The sequence below is a fragment of the Myotis yumanensis genome, unplaced genomic scaffold, assembly GCF_028538775.1.
Source record: "Myotis yumanensis isolate MYYU_CA2020_CCGP unplaced genomic scaffold, mMyoYum1.0.hap1 SCAF_18, whole genome shotgun sequence".
In the NCBI taxonomy this organism is placed as follows: Eukaryota; Metazoa; Chordata; class Mammalia; order Chiroptera; family Vespertilionidae; genus Myotis; species Myotis yumanensis.
The window spans coordinates 4,051,763-4,070,766 of NW_027223769.1; the positions used below are offsets into that span (position 1 = coordinate 4,051,763).

Genomic DNA, 19,004 nt, shown 5'->3' on the forward strand with positions numbered 1-19,004 from the left:
CAAGATCAAATACCATCTTCCACCCAGATCTCAACCCCCCGGGGACCTAGGGTCTGAGCACCCTGCTCCCCAGCTGTTTCCCTCAGGACCACCACCCTTCTAGGACTGAATTTCCCAGCAGGCTCTCAGGGCACAGCCACCAGCTGTTCTCATATCCTCAGGCCCAGGCATCCAGGCTTGCCCTCCACCCTTCACAGGCCTTCAGGATCCCCATTCCACCTGGCTCTGGGATCAGGAGCCTCCTCCCGGAAGTTGGAACCATTTGCCTGGCAGGTGGCCCAGGGTGTGGCCTGAGGAGCCCAGGAACTCCATTATATAGCCCAGCCCAGGGGCTAACCCTGAAGCTCCAGGGACCTGCAGGTAAGAGAGGCTGGGTCTCCTTTGGAAATAGGACATCAGGTCTCCTACTCTTGCTCCTGACTCCAGGCTTCCCCACCCCATCCCCAGACCCAATGGACACCCAACTCCCTATCCTTGCCCCTGTCCTGCCCTCCCCACCCCATCCCCAGACCAACTGGACATCCAACTACCCTATACACACTGACCCTTGGATCCAGCCCACTCAAGCCTTCCTGCTGTCCAGGTGGCCATTGTCCTGAGACTGGGCCCTTCTATTGTTTCTGAGATGGTCTCTCAGGAGGGGCAGATCAGCTTCCTATGACCCCCCTCTATTTCCCCACTGCAGACATGGGCTTCCTGTGGAGCTGGTGGACACTCTGGGCTGGAGCAACCCTTCTGTGGGGTAAGTAAGGCCAAGATCCCATCCCTGTTCTTGTTCCAGTCTTGATCCCTGTTCTTGTTCTTGACTCTGCCTGCCTGGGTCAGCACCCTCCATTTGTGTCCCCTCCACAAACCCATCTCCCAACGTCACCCTATGCTAGCTGCAATGGGAGAGAGGGCCCTTGGGCTCTGCAGAGAAGTGTGGTAGAATTGAGGTGAACACCTTAGTCCCCAATTCAAGATGCAAGAACAACCACTCCCTTGATTTTCTGCAACTCAAGCAAAGTTTAGACCCTAACAATCATTCTGCTGAGTTAATGGAGAATTTCACTAAAGTCATTCTTGGTGGACTTGGTGCCCAGTTCTCCAGGGTCATGTCCAGGACTAGAGTCTTAAGTAAACCAAAGGACTGGGGGAAGGATGGGACACCAAGATGGGACACCTGATTCCTTGGCCCCATGGACACTAGGATACCCTTCAAGGCCCACCTTGTTCACCAGGCACTTCTTCTATAACTCCCACACTCTCTCCAAGACCCCATAGACTCTTCTTTCTCTCCCTCTCCTCTCCTCTCCGCTCTCCTTCTCTCTCTCTCTCTCTCTCTCTCTCTCTCTCTCTCTTTCTCTCTATCTCTCTCTCCCTCTTCCCTTTCCCCCTTCCTCTCTCTTCTGGAGCATCTCTTTCCATTTGGGGGTGTTGAAAAGTCCAAACTGCTCTCTATTTCTTGGAGACATTTTGCTCACATTCCATAACTCCTTTCTTCCCTTTACCCACTTCACACTCCCCACCCCACCTCCAGTTCTATTATCACAAACTGGCAACTGAATCCAGCCCATAGAGCTTAAAACAATTTTGGGTTGGAGATTTCACATGGAAATTCAGACAGCCAGTTTCTCACACACACACACAAAAAGGTAAAATCTGGCATAAAAAAGGAAAAAAGAGTCGATAAGCTGTCAAAATAACAACAGGCTAAAGCTAGTAGCAACACCCCACTTTTGATGTGTCTGAATGCTCCATTTGCACAATTGCCACCCAAACTGTTTCCCATATTTACATTACTTGCTTCACACTTGAATTTAAGTTCTCTGTCCAAAGCATTCAGGTTTTTGGAAGACAAAGTCAGAAAGGCTGGTAGGTAAATGCTGCAAGAAAAAGGAGAAAGGAAAGAGAAAAGAGGGAGAAAAGCCAGAGTTAATATTTGACAGGTTATCCAGGTACAGGGCAAGGAGTTACTTCTCTGATGGATAAATAGACCCATGAGTGCATTTTCTCACCCCAGGGTTGACCCAGGAGGCCTCAGTGGACCCCAGCAATGCTGAAGGGGAGGAATTCCTCACAGCCTTCCTACAGAACTACCAGCCCGGGTATGTCAAGGGCAATCTCTACCTCCTCATCACCAGTCTGTCGGACAGCTCTGCTTCAGTTACCATCCTCAGCCAGGCAGATGGCACCTCGCAGAATGTACCAGTGAAGCCTGGGCAGTCGGTCATGGTCAACATCGGCACCAAGGCTGAGATGATCGGCAGCAATATCTTCCAGCACGCGGTATTGGTCCGCTCTGATCGCAACATCTCTGTGCAGGCCATAAACACTAAGCCCAACACAGAGGATCTGACACTGCTGCGGCCTGTCAGCACCCTGGGAACAAAGTACTTTGTGTTCACACCCCCTAGCGCCTCGGCTAAGAATGTCAAGGAGTTTGCTGTGGTGGCTGGTGCAAAGGGTGCCTCGATCAGCGTGCAGCTGAAGGCGGCAGTGACATTCCAGGGCAACTTCTACCCAGGGGGCAGTGTCCTAACTGTGACTCTCAAGCCCTACCAAGTGGCCCAGGTACAGAGCACGGCTGATCTCTCAGGGTCAAAGGTCACAGCCAGTAGTCCTGTGGTTGTCCTCTCTGGCCACAGCTGTGCCCAGAAACACACAAGCTGCAACCATGTGGTGGAGCAGCTGTTACCCACGTCTGCCTGGGGCACCCACTATGTGGTGCCCCCTCTGGCCTCCCAGACCCGCTTCGATGTGGTCTATGCCGTGGCCAGCCAGCCCACGAAGCTGACCTACAACCACGGGAACATCATCGGCTCCAGGGGACTCCAGGAGGGTGACGTGATTGAGTTTGAGGTCCGGCCATCCTGGCCACTCTTCCTGTCTGCAGATGTGGGCATCCAAGTCCTGTTGTTTGGCACGGGTGGCACAAGGGACAGAGTGACCTATGACCCCTACTTGGTCCTGATCCCAGATGTGGAGGCCTACTGTCCTGCCTATGTGGTCAATAACTTCCCAGGCTCTAAGGGTGTGGCCCTAGTGGTGGCACAGACGAAGGCTGCTGACAAGCTGACCATTGATGGACACGGGCTGGGGACCAGGCTCACCTGGGTGACTGTTCCAGGCAGTGAGTTCTCGTATGCTGAAGTGGACCTCAACAGTACTAACATGATCCACATGACCATGGCCAATAACAGCTTCGGGCTGCTCACCTTTTGGCTGACCCAATCTGGGGGCTACGGGACAACAGCTGCCTGCGGCCAGAGTGAGTGATGGGAAATGACACCTGCCCACCAGGTGTCCCCTTTGTGGTCTCTCTTGACTTTCCCCTTTTCTTACCCACCTGCTCTCCTGTGGCTTCCTGGCTCAGCTGGGCTGTTCCCCCTGCCATACACACACACACACACACACACACACACACACACACACACACACCTCCATCCTCTCTGTCATCCTTCCTTTCCTTAAGGCTTCCCAGCCCCTCTCCATACCCCCTCGCCAAGCAATACTCTACTCTAAATGTTTAGCACCAGGTGTGGTCCAGGGTCCCAACCAGTCAGAAGAGATACCAGCGCATGAAGCAGGGTCTTAGAAGCCCCCATGCTATCTGGCATTAGCCCTTGGTCTGTTGCTTTTGGGGAGAAGTTGGGGAAGGGGTCTTAGGGGAGAGCCAATGTGTGAGAGAGAGGACTATTTGGGGGGGGGGGGGACAGGGACGGGTTAGCAGCTTTTTACCAACTTGTTTATAAATATTTTTACATTTTAGCAACTGATACACAACTATACCAGTTGCTAACGGATACTCTCCCACACCTGCTTTGGAATGTTTATGCCCAAACTCAGGAGGCCTAAAAGTATAATAATAATGATGCCTCCCATGCCAGGGTATTTCTCTCTCAATATACCAGGTGCCTCGCGCGTTAACGTAGTTCATCTCTAGGACCTGGCCCTATATGCAACCTCAGGCTCAGCACTTTGAGAAGCTGCTTCCAGGCAGGGCAGCGCTTGATGGCACAGATGGGAGAGCCAGGCTTCTGGGGTTCAAATACCACCTCTGCTTGTGTGACCTGGGACATATGACTTCATCTCTGGGGGCCTCAGTTTCCATTTCTGTAAAATGGGGATAATAACAGTACCCCCTCCACAGGTGTAATGAGTAAACATTTGTAAAGCACTTTGGGGGTACCTGGCAAGTGAGTAGGGCTACGGAAGGGTAAGCTGTGATTATGAGTAGATAGAAGGCAAGAGCTTCTGAAGACTAGGAAGCAGAGGAGGAGAAACTGTTTCTCCTTATTTGGACCCCCTACCCCTTAAGCTAGGACCTAGACACTAGGGTTTCCAATACTGGCAAAAATGCCCCTCCCTCCACCCCTCCATGGCATAAAACCACTCAATTTCAAAGGGCCACTTTGGGCTTCAGTAGTAGAATGGCGAGGGGGTAGGTGATTAATTATAACACCTGGGGCAGTTCCCAGCCCTACTTAGTTTCAGCTTATTTAAACCTGGCAGCACCCCCTCCCCAAAAACCCCTGTGAAGAAGGTGTCATTGTCATCAGTGTCACCAGTGAGGAAACTGAGGCAGAGAGTTGAACATTCCTGTCCAGTGTCACACAGCTAATTGGTTGAGCTGGGATTCTAACCTGGGCGGCCTGACTCCACTGTCATTTCCTTTCTGTTGAACAGTCTCTGTCTTCCATCTTCTGCCTTAGCATTTTGCCCTGAGTGAGAAGGTAGGGGAGAGGAGGAAATTAACAAGTTAGGTGTGCCATGGCTGTTCCTGCCGGTCCTTTTCCACTACCTTCCAGTCCTTCTGGGCTGAGCTGTTTTACTGGGGAATCGGGGGACCTGGGCTTGGGTTAGGCCCGAGCAGCTCTCTCCCTGTGAGATTCCAGACCTCAGTTTCCCCGCTTCGGAAATGGGTAGTTGTGAGCACATTGCCTAAACTCCCTGCAGCGGGATTGCTCCAGGATTCCCACCCACGTGGACATTTCCTAACTTCTCCCTCACCGCCCCTCCTCCCACCCCAGCCCTATTGTCTGCGGAGAAGCCCTCCTGCGAAGGTGTGCAGTGCCCTCCCTCGCAGATCTGCCAGGTGGTGGATGGGCATGCCAAGTGCATGCCAGGCTCCGTGGCCGTCTGCCGAGCCCAGGGTGACCCCCATTACACCACCTTCGATGGCCGTCGCTACGACATGATGGGCACGTGCTCGTACACGATGGTGGAGCTGAACAGCGAGGACCAGACACTGCCAGCCTTCAGCGTGGAGGCCAAGAACGAGCACCGTGGCAGCCGCAGAGTCTCCTATGTGGGTTTCGTCACCGTGCACGCCTACAGCCACTCTGTGTCGCTGGCCCGCGGGGAAGTTGGTTTCGCCCGGGTAAGGAATCCTGTGTCTTCAGGGTTATAATGCCCATCAGTTAGAAGGAGGAGGCAAAGCCTGGGTGTCGGCGCCCCCCAATCTGAGCCCTTTGCCAAGAGTGGAGGGTATAAGAAGTGGACCCAGGATGTGGGGGTTGGGAAGGAGGGATTTGAAAATCCGTGGCAGAATCTTAAACCCCTTTTGTCCAGCAATTGTACTTCTAAAAGTTTTAAGGATGCTCAGAGATATGGCTAGGGAAAAAAGTTTATGCCAATGTGGTTTGTAATAGCAAATAACAACAACAACAACAATAATGGTAGGGAAAAAGAAAACAAAATGTCCCCAAATGGGGAATTTCTTAAGTGACCAAACACTAACTTTAGTGAGCACTATGTGCCAGATTTATTTCTTAGCATTTTCCAGATTTTAATGCACTTAATATTCACAGAAATTTTCAGGATAGGCATTATTATTATTATCAACTAGAGGACTGGTGCATGAAATTTGTGCATGGGGGGGACTGTGGGGGTCCCTCAGCCCGGCCTGCACCCTCTCCAATCTGGGATCCCTCTCACAATCCAGAACTACTGGCTCTTAACCGTTCACCTGCCTGCCCGCCTGATGCCCCTATCTGTTCTCCCCTGCCGGCCTGATCCCCCTAACTGCCTAACTGCTCTCCCCTCCTGGCCTGATCGCCCTAACTGCCTAACTGCTCTCCCCTCCTGGCCTGATCCCCCTAACTGCCTAACTGCTCTCCCCTCCTGGCCTGATCCCCCTAACTGCTTAACTGTTCTCCCCTGCCAGCCTGATCCCCCTAACTGCCTAACTGCTCTCCCCTCCTGGCCTGATCCCCCTAACTGCCTAACTGTTCTCCCCTGCCAGCCTGATCCCCCTAACTGCCTAACTGCTCTCCCCTCCTGGCCTGATCCCCCTAACTGCCTAACTGTTCTCCCCTGCCAGCCTGATTCCCCTAACTGCCTAACTGCTCTCCCCTCCTGGCCTGATTGCTCTAACTGCCTAACTGCTCTCCCCTCCTGGCCTGATCACCCTAACTGCTCTCCCCTGCCAACCTGACCCTCTAACTGCCACCTTCTCCCTTCTCCCGTGGCACCGGTCTTCTCCCTTCTGCTTTCTCCTGCGGCACCTTCTCCTGCAGCCTCTGCAAAAGGGACCACAGCGCTGGACTGGTCCTCACAGCCACTGTGGCTGCAAGCCCTTGGCCCTTGAAGCCACTGTGGCTTTGTCTGAAAGGATGTCCAGAAGGACATCTGGAAGACATCTGGTCTAATTAGTATGTTATCCTTTTATTAGTATAGATGAGGAAACTGGGGTCCAGAGATATGAGTGACTTCCAATGATCTTAGAGCTATAGGAGATGGAGCTGGGAATACAGGTAGGCTAGCACATACATCCATATTCTTAATCTCTAGTCCTTTTGCCTCTGGTAAATGGATTACTACTCAGTCAATACAATAACAGCCTACAGCAATTATTCATTTTTCTCCACCATGTTATTATGAAAATGTTCAAACATCTGAAAAGTTAAAATCACTGTGCAGTGAACACTCGTATGCCAATCATCTAGATCAGGGTTGGGGAACGACTGGTTTGTGGGCCATAGAAGGCCCCTGAAATCATTTGGTCTGGCCCTGCCAAGGCATTAGGGGTGAGTTAATTAAATGTTTGGCCAAATATAGCAGGCTAATTTTTAAGTTGATGATTTTGTATGGCTCAAGAATCCTATCCAATAAATAGGGAATATGCTAATTGACCCTCACACCATTGCAAAGATGGTGGTGCCCACAGCCAATAAGGAGGGAATATGCTAATTGACTGCCCCACCCTCAAAGATGGCAGTGCCCACAGCCACAAGATGGTGGTGCCCAGTCCCTTCAGCCCCCCAGCCACCCAGGGCCAGCCCGAGGTGCAGGTAAGCCTTGGATGGTGGCTGCCCAGCCACCCAGGGTCTCCCAAGGCCCAGGTAACCAGGGCCAGCCAAGGCTTGCACTGCCAGCAGTGGCAGCAGCAGAGGTGTGATGGGGCGTCGCCTTCCCCTGATTGCTGGGTAGCCTTCCACCCCTGAGGGCTCCTGGACTGTGAGAGGGTGCAGGCTGGGCTGAGGGACTCCCCCCCACCCCACTCCTCCAGTGCATGAATTTTCATGCACTGGGCCTCTAGTGATGTTATACATTTCTAAATGGCCCTTGGCAGAAAAAAGGTTCCCCACCCCAATCTAGATTCTAAATATTTTACTCTTCCTGATTTATCACACATGTATCATCTGCTCATCTTTGCCCATTCAACACTCCATCTTATTTTTTATGCATTTCAAAGTAAGTTCCAGACACCAGTATATTTCACCCCTAAAGACTTCAACATCCATATCTTAACTTGAATACATTATTTTTACACTTCTTATTGCTTACTTTTGAAATTAAATTTATACATAATAAAAGCCACACATTTTAAGTGTACAGTTCACTGAGTTTTGGCAAATGTGCAACCCAAACCTGTATTAAGATACAGGATATGTTCATCACTCTGGTACATTTCCTTATGCCCTTTCCCAGACAAATCCCAACCCACCCTCGATGCAATCACAGTTTTGATTTTTTTCCTCCACGGATTAGTTTTGTCTGTTCAAGAACTTCATAGTAATGGAATCATCCAGTCTCAGGAGCCTTTTGTGTAAGGCTTCATTTGCTCAGCATAATAATTTTGAAGTTCTCCCATGTTACTGCAATTAATTTTTTAATAGATAAAGCCTTCACATAGCTCAACACAAAGAAAGAGCATGTTGTGAGAGGTCTTGCTTTCAGCCTATCGTCATCTGATCTTCTCCCACTCCCCACAGGTAATGACTTTACTCATTCCTTGGGTGTCCGTCTAGGGTTTCTTTATGCCAATACAAACAACCATAAGCATATATTCTTACCTCTCCCCTGTCTTAGAAAAGTGTGCTGTACTGTGTGCTCTGTTCTGCACTTCGCTTTTTGCACTGAACCATTCATTCTGTTTCCATATCGATGGTTACAGAGCCTTCCCTTCTTTCTTACAGCTGCACCCTTCTCCATCGCATGGGTGCATCATAGTTCATTGAACTCAGTCTCCCAAGGATGGACACTTTGCTCTTAATGGAAAATGGTACTGCAGTGAATATTCTCAGACCTCCCTAATTTTATGAATGTACAGGTGGATCTGTGAGATTAACAGCCAGGTGGATTAAAGTTGGTGTTCTTGAGATCTAGGGGGATTGAGCACAAACTAAGGGGGGCTTCAAATCCCTTGAAATTATGTGCAGAATTTTGCACATGGAAGAGGGTCCATTGCTTTTGTCAGTGACCTGACACAAGTGTAAAGCTCTTGGTTGAATCATGGCAGGATGTCCACAAGATGTTAGGAGAACAAAGGAGTTCATGAAATGGTGACATTAGCATGGTCTCATTGTTTTTAGAAAAATATAAATGTATTTAAAGGTAGAAGACAAAAATATTTCAGGATTTATAAATGCTGTGTGTGTGTGTGTGTGTGTGTGTGCGGCAATATGGGTGATTTGTCTTTTCTGTTTTGCTCATACACATTTTGGAAGTTTTCTGTAATGAACAAATATTACTTGTATTATTTAAAAATGGAGATCACTGCTCTTGCAGAGCAATAGATTTGAACAGTGATCCCTGGATTGAGAGTCTATAAGTGTGGGGCCCCAGGCTGTCTCAGTCACTGCTATGTGCACAGCACTGCCTCGCACAGACCTAGATACACAGTAGGGCCCTTGGAGGCTTTGCTGATTGAATGAATGAATGAATGAATGAATGAGTTATTCTATCTTCAGACCGCCACTCATGCTGTTCCTTCTGCCTGTTACTCCATTCTTATACCCCATACTCTTGTCTAAGATGAGAATATGTGGAGAAAGCATAAGAAAGATACTCAGGAAGAGGAAATGGGTCCAAGGGACAGAGGGACATATTCCTTATCTTCTGGCAGACTCTCTCCACTGGGACGTTTGCAAAGGAATACTCTTCCTAGTCCCTATTTTCATGGCTCTCTCTTACTAATCTTTTACAACTCAGCTCAGCTGCCACTGACCTGCAAGTTTGGGTCTGGCCCAAAAGGTTCCCACAGCCTCCTGTGCCTCCACCCCAGCCCTGCCCATTCTGACCTTTCTAGTGAAATGTCTGTCTTCACCATTGGACTGGGAGCCCCATGAGAGTAGGGCCAGTTGTCTTGGCCATCGCTGGATCTCCATATTTCCCAGCTCAGGCTAGGCAGAGTGAGTGCCCAGTGAGTGTTTATTTGACACAGCAGTGCCCTCATTCACTCACTGAGTGCCTGTTGTTCTACCAGGCACTGTTCTAGGCACTGGGAATGAAGTAGGGATCAAAGCAGACAAAGATCCCTATCTTTGTGGATCCCTGGCAGTCTATGGAGTTAGACAGATGATACGTGCAAATGATATATTAGAAGGTTAGAAACTATGAGAACCAAATAGAGCAGGAAAGAGTTGTCATATAAAATAGGATGGTCAAGGATGGCCTCGTTGAGATGGTAACATTTGAGGAAAGCTTTTGTAAGAGGTCAGGAAGTGAGCTATGTGTGCATCCAGGGCAGTGGTTCTCAATCTTCCTAATGCTGCGACCCTTTAATACAGTTCCTCATATGGGTGGTGACGCCCAACCATAAAATTATTTTCGTTGCTACTTCATAACTGTAATTTTGCTACTGTTATGAATCATAATGTAAATTATATGATATACAGGATGTATTTTCATTGTTACAAATTGAACATAAAGCATAATGATTAATCACAAAAACAATATGTAATTATATATGTGTTTTCCGATGGTCTTAGGTGACCCCTGTGAAAGGGTCATTTGACCCTCAAAGGGGTCGTGACCCACAGGTTGGCGACCTACAGGTTGAGAACCGCTGATCTAGGGGAAGAACATTTCATTCCACAGGGATAGTAACAGCAAAGATCCTGAAGCTTGATTGGTGGCAGTAATAGGAGGGAGGAATCCCACTGCAGCTGGAGCAGGGAAGCAAGTAGGAGGAGATGAGGGTCTGAAGGCTGGACCACATGAGATGTGACCACTCCCCTCCCTTCTCATCCTTCTGCAGATTGACAACCAGCGCTCTCGCCTGCCTGCTTCCCTGGCTGAGGGTAGCCTTCGTGTGTACCAGAGTGGGAGGCGGGCCATAGTGGAGCTGGACTTCGGGCTGGTGGTCTCCTACGACTGGGACTGCCAGCTGGCACTGAGCTTGCCCACACGCTTCCAAGGCCAGGTGTACGGGCTGTGTGGCAACTACAACGGCGATGCCACTGACGACTTCCTCACACCTGACGGGGAGCAGGCTCCCAACGTTGTGGAGTTTGCCAATAGCTGGAAGCTGGATGATGGGGACTTCTTGTGTGAGGACAGCTGCCAAGACAACTGTCCCTCCTGCACCCCAGGCCAGGCCCAGCACTATGAAGGCGACCGTCTCTGCGGCATGCTGACCAAGCCTAATGGCCCCTTTGCCGCCTGCCATGATACCCTGAGCCCCTGGCCCTTCCTGAAGGAGTGTGTATACGACCTGTGTGTGCTCAATGGGGACCGCTCCAGCCTGTGCCGTGGCCTCAGTGTCTACGCCCAGGCCTGTCTGGAGCTCGGCATCTCTATCAAGGACTGGAGGTCACCAGCCAACTGCCGTGAGTGACGTCCTGGTGGGGGCTGGGAACACGTGGAGAGAGGCAGGGGACCCCTTGCATCTGCTCAACATCTGAACACTTAGTGTGGTTCAGCCTGGAGCTGGGTCATGGCAGGGACATGGAGATGGCCAAGATGGCCAGGCTGTGCCCACAGTGAGCCTAAGGTTGGGGCAGACATATCACTTGACAGTGACAGTCCAGAATGGTCATGGCTAGATTGGTGGAGGCATAGACAGAGCGGTCAGGGGAAGCATGGGGAAGTCCAAGGGGTCAATGGGAGACTAGAGCGGTTTTCAGACTCAGTCTGGGGGAGTAAGGAGGATTTATTAGAGAAAAGGACACCCAATCAACAACCCATAGGAAGACTAGGAACCAGATAGGAAAAGGGGAGCAGGAAGGGAGTTGCAGGCTGAAGGAAGAGCACATGCTAAGCTTGGCATGAGAGGTCATCCTCAAAGCAGAAATGTGAACACTTCTCTATAGCCCTTCCATGACTCCCCAATGTCCTCTGGATAAATACCAAGCTCCTCAGCCAGGTGTCCATCCCCTTAATCATTCTTTCACTCATTTATTCATTCATTCAACAAGCATTCCCCAAGTCCTTATCTGTCCCCATCTCCGAGCTGGTGATGTTCACCCACCTGCTCCTGCCCCTGTGAGGTTCTCAGAGAAATGTTCAGGGGGCAGAAAGGCTAGAAGGAAGGGAGGAAGAGGCATCCGGGCCCAGGCCCAAGGCTTGAGGGGGAGTAAGTCTGGAGTAGATACTGAGGCCATTTGGGTTTGTCTTGGTCATTGTTGTGTCCTCGCTGCCCAGTTCTCACTCCCCTCTGCAGAGTTCCCTAATGCCTAGTGCAGAAGAGGAACCAGGGAGTTCACTCATCCACTGGGCCAGGCCCTGTCCTTGGTGCTGAGGATTCAGCTGTGGTTGGGCAGACCTGGTCCCCACTCTCACAGAACTTATGTCCTATCAGGAAGACAGCCACTAAGCAATAAACTGTGGAATATCTCCAGAGAGCAAAAGAAATAAAGTTTATGTAATAAGAGCAAATGTGAGGATCATGAAGAAGGTGCTTAGGGAACGCCTTTCTGAGGAGGTGACACAGGGGCAGAGACTAAGGATAAGGCAACAGAGTCAGCTCAGTAATACCAATGATGCTACACAGACAAACTCTGTACTCCTCACAACAACCTGTGAGGTCAGTACTATTATTATCCCATTTTACTGAGGGGGAAACTGAGACACAGGGCAGTTGGAATCATTTGCTCATGACCACACAGCTAAGAAGGGAGAGCCAGGATTTGAACCCAGCCCATCTGGGCTTCAGTAGCCTTCTCTTAATAAGCTGTACTGCCTTCGGAGGGAAGTCCAACACAGGCATAGGGGCCTGAGCCGAGAGTGCGAGGACCCGTGAGGAGGCCCCTGTGGCCAGGGCAGAGTGAGCCAGAGAGAGAATGAGAGGAGAGGAGGAGAGGTGATGAGGGCAGACAGTGTGGGGCCTCCTGGGCCACCAGGAGGACTCTGGCCTTCACTCTGAACAAGATAGAGCCACAAATGGGCTCTGAGCAGGAGACGGATGTCATCTGACTCAGGTGTTCACAGGGTCCCCATGGCTGCGAGTGAGGGGGCAGAGGGGCGCAGGGAGGAGGCTGCTGGAGTGGATGGGGGGGGGGGGGCGCGGGCGGGAACGGTGATGATAGGAGAAGGGGGTGGATTCTGGGTAGACTTTGAATATGGAGCTCCCAGGATTTACTGACAGGTTGGTTGTCCAGGGAAAGAAGGGAGCAGGGGTCAACTCTGACTCTGAGGTTTGAGGCCTGAGCGCCTGAAGGGTGGGGAGCGCTGGGGGAGGATCAGGGTTCTTTGGGGAGGGAAGTCCTGGCACTTTCCCCGCTGAGAGTCCCTCGAGGGCCCCCCTGCGTTGGCCTGACCCCTTATCCCTGTCTCCCCGCAGCCCTGTCCTGCCCTGCCAACAGTCGCTATGAGCTCTGTGGCCCCGCCTGTCCCGCCTCCTGCAACCCGACTGCTGCTCCAGCCAACTGCTCCGGGCGCCCGTGCGTGGAGGGCTGCGCGTGCCTCCCGGGCTTCGTGGCCAGCGGCGGCGCGTGCGTGGCGGCCTCGTCCTGCGGCTGCATCTACGAGGGCCGCCCGCTGGCTCCGGGCCAGCAGGTGTGGGCGGACGAGCGGTGCAGGCGGCGCTGCACCTGCAACGGCGCCACCCAGGAGGTGAGCTGCAGCGACACGCAGGGCTGTCCAGCCGGCGAGCGCTGCCGCGTCCAGAACGGCCTCCTGGGCTGCTATCCCGACCGCTTCGGGAGTTGCCAGGCGTCCGGGGACCCGCACTACGTGAGCTTCGATGGCCGGCGCTTCGACTTCATGGGCACCTGCACCTACCTGCTGGCCGGCTCGTGCGGCCAGAACGCGGCCCTGCCCGCCTTTCGGGTGCTGGTGGAAAATGAGCACCGGGGTAGCCAGACCGTTAGCTACACGCGTGCCGTGCGCCTGGAGGCCCGCGGCGTGAAGGTGGCGGTGCGCCGGGAGCATCCCGGGCAAGTGCTGGTGAGCACCAAGCAACCGGGGTCCAGCGGAGGAGGAGGGGCCGGCATTTCTCCCCAAGAGTGGGAGGGGCTGTTAGGAGGCCTGTGGGCAGTGAGGAAACCAGGGTCCCAAGCAGGCGCTGCTGCCTGTCCTTGACTGTGTGACTTTGGCTCTCCCGGCCTCTGTTAAATGAGATAGTAAGAAGGTGCCTGAGTAGAAACCGCTTCACAAGGTGGTTGTGAGAATTTGCCCGGTTAATATTAGTAGAGTGTTTAAAAGACCCTTGAGGCCCGGCAGATGTTCAGTAAATGTTAACTTAATATTGTGTCGATGTGAACCCTCCAAAGTTATAGATTTGTGCATTTTATGGTTGATTTTCAGAGGGTAAGGCGACCTGTTAAAAGGTCGGGAACTAGAGGTGTGTGTGTTGGGGGGGAGGGTGAGGGGGGAGCGCAGAGAGCAGCGTGCTTCTGGGCAGAGGGCTCTCAGGGGGCCCACCGCCCAGCAGCAGTCAAGAGCCACTGCTTTACTCTTTTAAAAAAAGATAAAAATCGGGAGGTGGGGTTGTTGTAAGATTCACAACAACAAGTTGATAATTATTATTGGGGAGGTTGGGGCAGTGGCCCAGGCTTTCAGGAGGAAGATGACTGGGAAATGGAAAACCAAGGGAATTTTCCATGTGCCAGGCACTGTGCCAAGCACGTTACAGGCCTTAACTCTTAATCCTGTAAACCCAACGCTGTTGGAGTAAAGGAAATTCTGCCCACAAAGCCTAGTGTTTGACATGGAGAAGCCCCTTGATAAGCAGAGGACATAAATGCCAGTCTTCATGTTCTCACCTCTCTGAAAAGACATTTAAGCGGAGGCTTGGATAATAATAGCCAACATATATTCTTACTTCTATGTGTTAAATGCTTGACCTACAGTAACTCAATGAATTTCTACAGCAACTTTGTGAAATAGCTGATCTTGTTAGATGAGGAAACTGAGGCATAGAGAGGTTAAGTGACTACTTACTCAGGGGTCAGTGAGTGACAGAGCCAGGATTTCAAACCAAGCTTCTCCAGAGTCCATACCCTCAAACACTACCTTCTATTGCCTCTCCCGAAGAAAGAGATGGAACAGGCAGGGAGATAAGTGGATGGACAGGTGTTCCTGCTAGAAAGAACAGCAAGTGCAAAGACTTCGAGGGAGGAACAAACATGAGAGGTAGCAAAACATCATGGAGGCCAGTGAGGCTAGAATAGAGGGAGAATAGGGGATAATGGAGGGGATTGCTGTGATAGAGGCATTTGATTTAAGTTAAAAACTAAAAGATGAGGAAGAGACCACTAGGTGAAAAGTGTTATGCCCAGATTTCAAGATCCCCAATAGACCAACAGGGAGCCAGCCAAGTCCGATGCAAAAGCAGAGAGTCTTTTATTATTATTACAGACCCGGGTCTGGCTCCCAGCCTCTACAGACGCAACGGCGAGACGAGAGAGACGGCCCGTGGGAAAAAATGGGGTTTTAACAGGGGGGTGGAGTGAGGGGAGGAGAGATGATTGTGGGCCCTGCCGATTGGCCAGGTGCAAGTCGGGTCTTGTTACACAGGATGTGGTCATATCCATGGCACGCACGTCCCCTGATTGTCATTGGTTAGTTTAAAGAAATCCTGGGCGTGGCCAGCAGAGGCCTGGGCTTCTGGGAAGAAGGTACTTTCCTGAGCACATGGCTGCTGCCCCAACATGGAGGATACGGGGCAAGATGGAGGGCATAGCCCTCGCCCTTTCAAAAAATAGTTATTCCTAGGCAGGGGGAACAATAGGTGCAAAGGCTGAGTCTGGACTGAGCTTGAATAGTGTAGAACAGCATGGGGCCAATGAGATTGCACCTGAGAGAGTGAGATTAGGAAGATGGAATACAGAGGCTGCTAGGAGATGAGATCAGAAAAGTGGGGACAAGCAGGGCCTGGTGGGTAGAAGGGTTCTATTTTAAGCTGAGAGGTGAAAGAGGCCAGGCAAAGAATAGGGATGAGTTAGAGGGTAGAAATGTGGCAGTGAAGGGTACAGCAAGTGCAAAGGCCCTGAGGCTGGGCTGAGCTGGGTGAGTTCAGGAGAATATCAAAATGCCTGCATGACTGGAGTTTCAGGGGTGGGGAATGGGATAATTAAGTTGAAGAGTAGTGGGGCTCAGATCATCTAGGGCTTTTTAGGCCATTGTAAGGGGTTTGGAGCAAAGCTGACACCTAAAAGGTGAAGTAGAGGTGGCCAAGTGAAGAGTGAAGGGTGGTATTCTAGGAAGAGGGCAAAGCAAGTGCAAAGGCCCTGAGGTGGGAATGTACTTGATATGTTCAGGGAGACATCGAGGAGGCTAAGCGAGTGAGGTGGTAGGTGATGCAGGCACAAAGGTGGAGAGAGCCAAGGTTAAGCAGGACCTTCTAGAGTAGGGACTTGGATTTAAGCCAAGTACTGAAGGATGAAGGGAAAGCCGCCAGGACAAAAGGACTAGCTGATGTTCTTGGCAAAGTGAAAAGGCCCTAAAGTTAGACTAAACTGGGAGAGTTAGAGGAATATCAAGCAAGCCAGTGTCGCTGGAGCAGAATGAGTGAGGAGGAGGGTGTGAAGAAGTGAGGTCAGGGAGGTCATGGGGAGACAGAGTCTGAAGGCTTTGAAGGCCATGAGTTAGGGATTTGGATTTAAGTTGACGCTTGAAGTATGAAGAGAGGTGAATGGTGTGCTAGGCAGTGGGAACGGCAAGTGCAAAGGCTCTGAGGTGGGACCAAGCGTGATGTGCTCAAGGGAATAGCAAGAAGCTGAGGCTAGCTGGAGCTGATTGAATGAGGGTTGGGCTACAGAGCCATGAATACACCCTGACCCCTTGGCTCTCCTGCATCTCTACCCAGGTGGATGGCCTCCTTCAGTACCTGCCCTTCCAGGCAGCCGATGGGCAGGTCCAGGTGTTCCGCCAGGGCCAAGATGTAGTCATTCGCACAGACTTTGGCCTGACTGTCACCTATGACTGGAATGCCCGTGTGACTGCCAAGGTGCCTGGAAGCTATGCCGGGGCCCTGTGTGGGCTCTGCGGGAACTTCAATGGGAGCCCAGATGACGATCTAGCTCTGCAGGGTGGGGGCCAAGCTGACAATGCACTGGACTTTGGGAAGAGCTGGCAGGAGGAGACAAGGCCCGGTTGTGAAGCAACCAAGCCAGGTGACTGTCCCAAGCTGGATTCCCTGGTGGCCCAGCAGCTGCAGAGCAAGAAGGAGTGTGGGATCCTTGCTGACCCCAAAGGGCCCTTCCGGGAGTGCCACCGCAAGCTGGACCCACAGGGCGCTGTGCGCGACTGTGTCTACGACCTCTGCCTGCTACCAGGCCAGTCTGGGCCACTGTGTGACGCATTAGCTGCCTATGCTGCTGCATGCCAGGCCACTGGGGCCACTGTGCACCCCTGGAGGAGTGAGAAACTTTGCCGTGAGTACCAGTAGTGAAAACTGGGGTCTCAGTCTTGTGTGTACTCATTAACATATAAATATCATTAATTCATTTAATTCTTATAACAGCCGCATGAGGTAGGAACTGTGGTTTTACCCATTTAACAGATGAAGAACCTGAGGCTCAGAAAGGATCAGTTACATGCCCAGGATCATGACAGCTAGGAAATCACAGATGCAGTAAATATTTGTAAGATGACTGGATACATCTGGTGGCCCCGGGTGTGGTTGCCATAAGGCAGTTGTCATTCAGAGATGAGCAGTGGTACTGCCTTTAGAAGGAGCCCGGTTCCCTCTTTAGTTCTTCTTGGTCCCCATCTGGTCTACTTCACTCATGTACAACATCTGATGGCCCCTTGGGTAGTCAATTTGAGACCCTTGCATCCGATGTGGCTGCAGGAATGGTCTTCACACAGTTTTGCTTGCCTATAAGAGAAGTTCACAAAGCCATGCATCCCTTCACCTGATTTTTACATTTTAAAATTTATTGTTGAAATATAAAACACATGTTTAAATATACATAAGTAGAAGCTTAACCATTTTTCAGCAAGAGAACAAATTTGCATAACCTGTCCCAAGAATCATAAAAAAGAGCATACAAGGCCCCTCCACTGCCTCAGAAGCCCCTTCATGCCCTCTTCCTGGCCCTATACCCCAAGAGGTAACCACTATTCTGACATCTAAAGTTTCTGAACAGGTTAAATACTGTTGAAACTAAAAACCAGTTCACCGGTTCCTTGACATCATCCAAAACCCAACCTGTGTTTCAGTTTCCCCAGTTCTCTAAGAAAAATGTGTTTTTTCAGTTTATTTGAATCTGAATTCAGACTAAGCCCACACAATGCATTGGTTTGATTTTTCTTAAATCACTTTACCCTGTAACAGTCTCCTCCCTTCTCCCCCAATATATTATTATGAAATTTTTCAAACATACAGAAAAGTTGAAAGAATTTTAGCCCTAGCGGGTTTGGCTCAGTGGATAGAGCATCGGCCTGTGGACCAAAGGAGCCCAGGTTCAATTCCAGTCAAGGGCACATACCTCGGTTGCCGGCTCTTCCCTGGCCTGGGCCCTGGTCAAGGGCGTGTGCGGGAGGCAACCAATTGATGTATTTCTCTCACATCAATATTTCTCTCTGTCTTTCCTTCTCTCTTCCACTCTCTCTAAAAATCAATGGGAAAATATCTTCAAGTGAGGATTAAAAAAGAAAAAGAAAAAAAAGAATTTTATACTTGCCATAAAGATTTTACAGTCTATATTTTATTATATTTTCTTTGTCTCATACCTATCCCTCTATCCACCCTCCCTTTTGTTCATGCCACTTATTTATTGGAAAATAACAGGTCATTTGCCCAGATTTCCTATTGTCTGGACTTGGCTAGTTGCTTCTTTATAGTGTTATTTAATTTGTCCCTTTGTCTAGCCTAGTGCTTCCCAATGTGGGGCACACACCTCACAGGGGGGCAATTTGACTTTTAAGGGGGGCAATTCAAGAATGAGTTATTAACAGTGAATTTTTTGCATTTCTTATGGTTCTAGGGGCCTCATATACAGCATATAAGTATGCTAGTATATTGTGACATATTTATGCATTTCAGTTCTCTATTATGTTTTGAAATTTTATTTGCTATTTTTTCATATCACTCATATTATTATTTTTTTAAACAATTTCTTCGTGATTTCTTCCTTAGTACTTCATCTGTCCTTTTGTTCTTTTATTTTTCTCTTTCATTGATGCCATGTTCTTTGGAAGCTTGGTTAGACCAAATTAATGGCCTTTTAGGCTTCATCCATGAAAATAGAAGTTCACTTTTTTAAAATATATTTTTATTGATTTCATAGAGGAAGGGAGAGGGAGAGAGAGATGGAAACATCAATGATGAGAGAGAATCATTGACTGGCTGCCTCCTGCATGCCCCCTACTGGGGATTGAGCCCACAACCCAGGCATGTGCCCTTGACT

The 19,004-nt window shown here is 50.4% G+C and overlaps 1 protein-coding gene across 1 annotated transcript in view; it reads left to right on the plus strand.

The window, feature by feature from the left end:
• Positions 1-685: 685 nt before the first annotated feature.
• Positions 686-19,004, plus strand: part of FCGBP (Fc gamma binding protein) — a 41,466-nt gene continuing 23,147 nt past the window's right edge. The window contains exons 1-6 of the mRNA XM_070397936.1: positions 686-742; positions 2,003-3,250; positions 5,013-5,362; positions 10,466-11,036; positions 12,989-13,593; positions 16,457-17,024. Of these exons, the coding sequence (XP_070254037.1) occupies positions 688-742; positions 2,003-3,250; positions 5,013-5,362; positions 10,466-11,036; positions 12,989-13,593; positions 16,457-17,024 (3,397 nt within the window). The 5' untranslated portion in view covers positions 686-687. The remainder of the gene's footprint in view (positions 743-2,002; positions 3,251-5,012; positions 5,363-10,465; positions 11,037-12,988; positions 13,594-16,456; positions 17,025-19,004) is intronic.